This window comes from Otolemur garnettii, unplaced genomic scaffold (genome assembly GCF_000181295.1).
Source record: "Otolemur garnettii isolate 467f Iridium unplaced genomic scaffold, OtoGar3 scaffold00010, whole genome shotgun sequence".
Classification (NCBI taxonomy): domain Eukaryota; kingdom Metazoa; phylum Chordata; class Mammalia; order Primates; family Galagidae; genus Otolemur; species Otolemur garnettii.
This window is the reverse complement of record NW_003852405.1, coordinates 35,796,572-35,802,800: the sequence shown is the minus strand read 5'-3', so window position 1 is coordinate 35,802,800 and position 6,229 is coordinate 35,796,572. Positions and strand designations below refer to the sequence as shown.

The 6,229-nt window shown below is 51.3% G+C and overlaps 1 protein-coding gene across 4 annotated transcripts in view; it reads right to left on the bottom strand.

The window, feature by feature from the left end:
• The window catches only part of WLS (wntless Wnt ligand secretion mediator), a 137,522-nt gene that overhangs the window by 43,037 nt on the left and 88,256 nt on the right, over nt 1–6,229 (bottom strand). For all 4 annotated transcript variants that reach the window (XM_003784229.2, XM_023509774.1, XM_023509775.1 and 1 more), the window contains exons 7-10: nt 5,022–5,119; nt 4,628–4,691; nt 2,565–2,708; nt 983–1,066 (exon numbers count right to left, since the gene is read on the bottom strand). In XM_003784229.2, coding sequence (XP_003784277.1) covers nt 983–1,066; nt 2,565–2,708; nt 4,628–4,691; nt 5,022–5,119 — 390 coding nt within the window. The remainder of the gene's footprint in view (nt 1–982; nt 1,067–2,564; nt 2,709–4,627; nt 4,692–5,021; nt 5,120–6,229) is intronic.

Sequence of the window (6,229 nt, the reverse complement as noted above, 5' to 3'; positions counted from 1 at the left end):
GCACAGTAACAGGCTGTAGCCCCGGAGCAGTGGGCTGTACTCTGGAGCCCAGGCGTGTAGCAGGCCGCACCACTCCGGGTTGTGTAAGTACACTCTATTATGTCCACACAATGACACAACTGGCTAACAACACACTTTCTAGAACATAACCCCCTTTCGCAAGTCTTCCTCCTTATGATCCTGGCAGCAAGCTTCTGCACATCTGTTGCTGTTATTTATTGCAGGTGAAAAAAATTAAACATTAGAACTATTAAGTAATCCATCCACAACCCATCTGGCTAGAAAACAGCATAAGTGGGAAATCCCTCCCTCCCAAGCTATTAGAGTTCATATTCTAGCAAAGTGGGGTAATGATTCCTAATTCCTACCCTACTTACCTTTCAGGATTTTTGTGAAGCACCAACGGCTGATAGGAATGTAACACATTAAACAGCACTTTCCACTTTCCAAAACAGGTTACCAGTATTTTAAAATTGTTATCATCATTGAGATTTTCAAACAGACCAACATTTTGAGTTTTGGAAAGAGAGGGTTCTGTCAAGGGGACTGATTTTTGAATTACGTTCCATGTGTCCGTGACAATATGATTATTGAGGAGGACGGTGGAGGCACCAGAAGCACCTCGTTCATGCTAGATAGGGATCACGCCAAACTAATACTTGCTTGTCAGTGTGGGGCTGCAAGCCTTGGTCAGTCTATTCTCTTAAGCAAATGAAACATGTGCCTTCAATCTAGCTTCAGGCTTTTAATTTATTTAGTGTTTTTCACCTCTTAGGAAGCTGCACGAAAGGAAACACTCAGTCCCCTTGACCAGGTGACACTGAGCCCCAGGTTAGAGTGGTCTGAGGAAACACAGGCTGGCCGGCTGGCCCGAATTACGGCCCCTGTGCTCCTTTGCTCAGATGCTCTACGGGATTTTCTGTGCAGAACAGAGGACCCTCTCCAGTGCCACTCTCACCTTGCTGTCTCTGCACCTGCTCACCTGACTAACGATGAAGAAGATGACGGTCATGGCAGCACAGGCCAAGGTGATGAGCATGAGGAACTTGAACCTGAAAATCAGGCCCTGTTGGGAAAGAGAACAAGTGGATGAGGATCCCCTCAGCTGCCACCAGTCTTCTCCTCACTGTATAAATCTATAAAAAGCTAATTAATTGTAAAGGCATCTGTAAAACCAGGCCCCTACGAATGACAGTAAAATGGTTTCACATAGTAATATTTCTCCTGTAGAGGTAAGTGTAGCTGGAAACCGTCTCAGGTCAAATATTTCCTGTTTCCTATCTCTCCTGCAGCAGGGATAGCAGAGCCTGGGAAGTGACGTTCAGCACAGGCTGTGGGGCTGCTGATTCACCTGCCAAGCTGGTTATACTGCCCTGCCAGGGCTTCACGTTACCAAGTCCAAGTATTTTGCGGTTGTAATAAAATTCTGCTTCAGTGAACAAAAAGAAACATGCATGTTAATCAACATGAAGTGGGTGTGTCTCAATTTTCTCATGTCACTCCAGGTCAGGTGACATGAGGGCCTGGGAAAGTGCCTGTGGTCTCCGGAGAGGAGGGTTTCAGAGCACCTGGGTCTCCGAGAGGGACGCTTCTTGTCCTGGGGCCCGTAGGGGCAGGTCCCCTGGGCATAGAAACCCTCTGGTTCTCCAGGAGGCTTCTCTTTCCACAGGGGAATTAGGTCCATTTCTCCAGGGAGAGCCACTTAGGCATGAACCCACGGAATCCTCAAAAGATCAAGAACATGCTGCCTGCGTGGAGATTTGAGGATGTTAAGTGTTTCTCTTATGAGGAGCACCACCCATGAACAGAGACTACTACAGCCTCTCTGAGCACTGGCCGGATATTCTAGGGATGTGCAGCCCATTGAGAGTCTGGAAATCAGGTCACCTCGGTGGAACCTGTCAGTCTTCAGGGTGATTCTGGGAAAGGAAGCCTTGCTGAAGCCAATCCCAGGCCAAAGCCCAATCCTACCACAGCCAGACCCCACCTGGGGGGCACCTGCGTTGCACTGCAGAGCTGAAGGCCCTGCCGGACATGCTTACTCCTTCCTGAGAATGGAAACACACGGAGGTCCCACAGTGAAGTTCACAGACTCGTCCTAGAAAACAAGCTTCACGCCTCCCTGCTGAGTGTCATTAGGTCACCTCCAAAGTGCTCCCCTTGGGAAGGTCCGCACCCCATCCGTGACCTTGAGTCCAGTCCACCCTTCAAAGCACTTTTTCTGGGATGAATTCCCAAACTTAATTATCAGGCCTCATATTACAATGGCTTTGATGGTGATTCCAGATACAGGGTTCCGAGATCAAATGTGGCCATAGTGGTATCCGGCAGTGAGGCGTGTGGCACTTTCTCTAGGATGAGTTTGTGAACTGAATTGACCTCATATACCACAGAGAGTGCCAAGATGTAGCCAGGACATGTAAATGCTTCTCGGAGTACGAGTTAGCCTCTAATTCTGCCCAGGCAGCGTGCATGAGAACTTTTCACATGTGTCTGAAAGCAAAGTCTGAAAGCAGGCTCCGGGCGTGTGTCTGCACATCGGGAGGAGCGAGGCCTGTGCTCACCTCGTAGTGCAGCCGCCGCACCTTGCTCATGGCGGGCAGGCTGGACTGCTTCCCGCTGATGTTCCGGAACACCTGGAACACCATGAAGCACAGGAACAGGAAGTAGAGGCAGAGGCAGATCCCCGCCACGATGATGAAGGCCATCTGTGCGTCCTGTCAAGGAAAGGCCGCCAGCCCACACGTGCCGAGGAGCCAACCACTCTCCAGCTCTGCCAGCAAATACTCATTTCCTCTCTAATATTTGGAAAATGTTCAGGGGCACAATGTGAAAACCTGGCACTCTAATGCCAGTGGCAGGTTTCCTGACCAGTCCCAGGGGTGGTCTTCACAATTGTTCTCTAAGCCAAGAAGAAAAATGGTGTCTTGCTTAAAGAAATCAGAATCTGCCTTTTCACCACATCACCGGAGAGTCACAACACATTTGGAGAGTGTGGATATTGTTAGTACACACAGGGCGCTCCAAGCAGCTCCGGCGAAGGGTCATGAGGGTCTAATCCAAGTGCCTGGCCCCACCCCCACATGTGGAGTCAGATTCCCCCACACCAGGATCCCAAGAGTGACCATGTCGGGAAGCCACCGGCTCGTCCACAGATTCTCCCAAGACTGAGATGCCCCGGCCTATGGAGGAGGGGCACGTAGGGGCCACAGCAGCCCCAGGGGTCAGGGCCTGTGTCTAGTGCAGCCAAGGCTGCTTGCAATCTTTGATCACTGCAGAAAATTGTGTCCCACGGAACAGAGACCAGAAGGACCCTTGGCATAGGAGGCAGGGTCCTGGGGACCCATCAAGGAGGCTGAGACCCAGCATTGGAGCCCAATCTGAGAACCACCAAGCCTCGGGGCAGTAGGAGCTGGCTCGGAAGGCAGGTGACCTGACTCCAACTCCCTTCCATTATAAAAACTCTATCCCAAACTGCTTATTTAAAAAAAAGAGAGAGAAAGAAAACATTAGTATGAACTCAGCATGTGTATTTCATTAAATAATATATTGAATTCAGTTTCTCCTTCTTTCCTATAACCAACAGTGCCCAGGAATGAAGGGAATATGGGTATTAGCTGAAGGACTTGGAGTTTTATTTGCTTCCCTGGGCCTCCACCTTGTCTGTAATGTGAAAGGGCTGAGTGAGACTTAACAGCACACACGCCCCCTCGATGTGCCCCTGACGGTTTCTGGTGGGTGGGGTGGGGTACAGGAGGGGACTGCTGCCCGGTGTGCTCGCAGAGCTCCTGTGGTGGGGTGGAGTACAGGGGGGACTGCTGCCCGGTGTGCTCGCAGAGCTCCTGTGGTGGGGTGCAGGAGGGGACTGCTGCCGGTGTGCTCGCAGTGCTCCTGTGGCACTGAGACGCGTGTCTGAGCATCATGCTGGCTGCACAGAGCACACTCACCGGCACATGCCAAGGCACAGCCCTGAGGCACAGCACTCCCCACGCTTTCCTCCCCACTCCAGAGGAGTTGTTTTCTCTCAGAACATTTAACATATTATTCAGGAATATAAAATATTTAAATCCAGCATCCAAAAAGGGATAAGCTAAGACTATCACTTCTGGTTCATGAGGATGATTCAGGCAGAGTTTCGGCCAACCAACCGGGAGCCACAGCAACTCCTCTGGAACTAACCACTTAGCCTCTCCCCTCTCGGCCTCAGAACCGGAGAGAAGCAGCCCAGCAGGCCACATGCCAAGGTCGCTGTGAGAAGCCACACATAAGCGGCTCCAGAAACAGGCTCTCCCCAGAGGCCCAGAGACAAGTCTCCTTGGCTGCAGGGAGCAGCCAGCCATGCGCCTACCTGCAGTGAGCAGTGGGTAAGAGGGAATCTGGACAGGCCGCAGTGAGACCTCACCTTCCCTTCTCTGCCGTGGGGACGGGTCACAGCCTTTTTCACGCTGCCTGCTTGAAAGCAAGCAATAATTCTCATTATTTGCCTTAACCGTGCTGTTATCATTCACCTAAGGACCAAGGCTCTGGCTGAGCACATGTGGAGCCAATCAGCAGTCTCAGAAAATGACCTTGGGGACCGGGTGGCTGGGGGAAGAAATAAAATCCCGAGCCCATCAAGGAAGGATACAGCCAGCTCTGTCCCCACATCTGTAGTCCAGATGCTGTAGAATGGATTAGTGAGCTGCACCCCTCTGCGGAGAGAATGAGACGCGGTTAACACAAAGGCAGGGGGGGTGTCCTTTCCACTCATTCACAGCTCTGCAGCTGGAGGGCAGGGTCTGTATTGAGGCTGAGAAACCCCGGGGAGACCTCAAGAAGCAGAGCTCATAGAACATGATCAGCCCAGACGTCGTGCAACTTGGGACAGCTGTGCCTTTGTCTGAATCCGTCTATCTGAGGATGTGGCCACGTCCGAGGCCTTCATCCTTGAAGTTCCCGACCACCACTCTCTTTACAGACACGCCTTCTAAGCGACGGCCTGGACACGGCAATGCTCGTGTCACTCAGGGGCCCCGGCTCACCTCTCACACATGTCGAATACAAAGAGGCAGAAAGAGCCGACGGCTATCGGCCCGACTTGCTTCCAATACCCTGCAATGTGGTTCCGCTCGTGCTGGTCCTGGGGAAACAGAAATGAGGAGGGAAGCCCAGGCAGGAAGAGAGCAAAGCAGTTCTGTGAGTGAATCATTCAGACAACGCTGCCAACCACCCAGGGGTTATAAAGCTCTGCCCTGGAGTCTGGGCACACCAGGATGAGGATGACAAAACTCCCTGCTCTTTAAGCACCCACTTCTGCTGGGGGACAAAACAGACCATCATGAAGCCCACCCACAAGGGCTCTGATAGTGTTAAGGACAGGACGCTGTGCGGACACCAGGAAAGGCCCAGTGCCCTGGGCAGGGGAAGTTCTGTGGTCCACAAAATGAGTCTTTTAGAAATAAATTGCAACATGACTTTAAACTTACATTTATAAAGGCAGAGTGATCCTCAAGAGGACAAAATTAAGACATTAAAGCATTTAGATGTGTCCAGTGTTCAAAGTCTCTTATGGTTAAAAAAATAGAAGTATTTCCTCCCTATCTTCATTAAAGTCAAGAGTGATTTCTCCTGACAGCTAAAGACACTGAGAGAAAATAGAGGAATGTGGAGTCAGAAAAGGGGGAAACAAAAGACGTGTCCTGGCATCCAGGCAGGGACCCAGGCAGACAGGCCACGCCAGCCAGCTCTGGACGGTTGCCCTGGCTGTCCTTCTGCCCCTCCGCTCCATGTCCCTGCTGCTGTGGGCTCATTCTTGGATGTGTCTGCCACAGGACCCTCCCACGGACAGCCCCCTGCCCCTGTACAGCTTGTCAGTAGGCAAACCCGCTCTCTCCTCTCCCACTGCTTTCCTGGGAGGGCTGCAAGGCTTCAGAGGTCTGGTTTTCATGATCAAACCCTAATGGAATTTAGAAAGCATCCATTCTACTATGAGGCCACGTGCCCACTGTGAGGACCAAGTTCCAACTTGCGGATAGTCTTAGCCACAACATGACAGCGGCACCTTTATAACTTTTGTCCATGGTATCCTCAATCCTGTTGAACTATGATGTGCTGTCCATGCAAATGGACGAGACCAGGGAGGGCTTCAGAGCCTCCTCCAGGTGGGTTTACCTTCTCTGTAAGTCACTCACACTCTCATTTGACTCTCACAGAACCCTGCACATCAGGCCTTTAAATCTCATTTTATCCG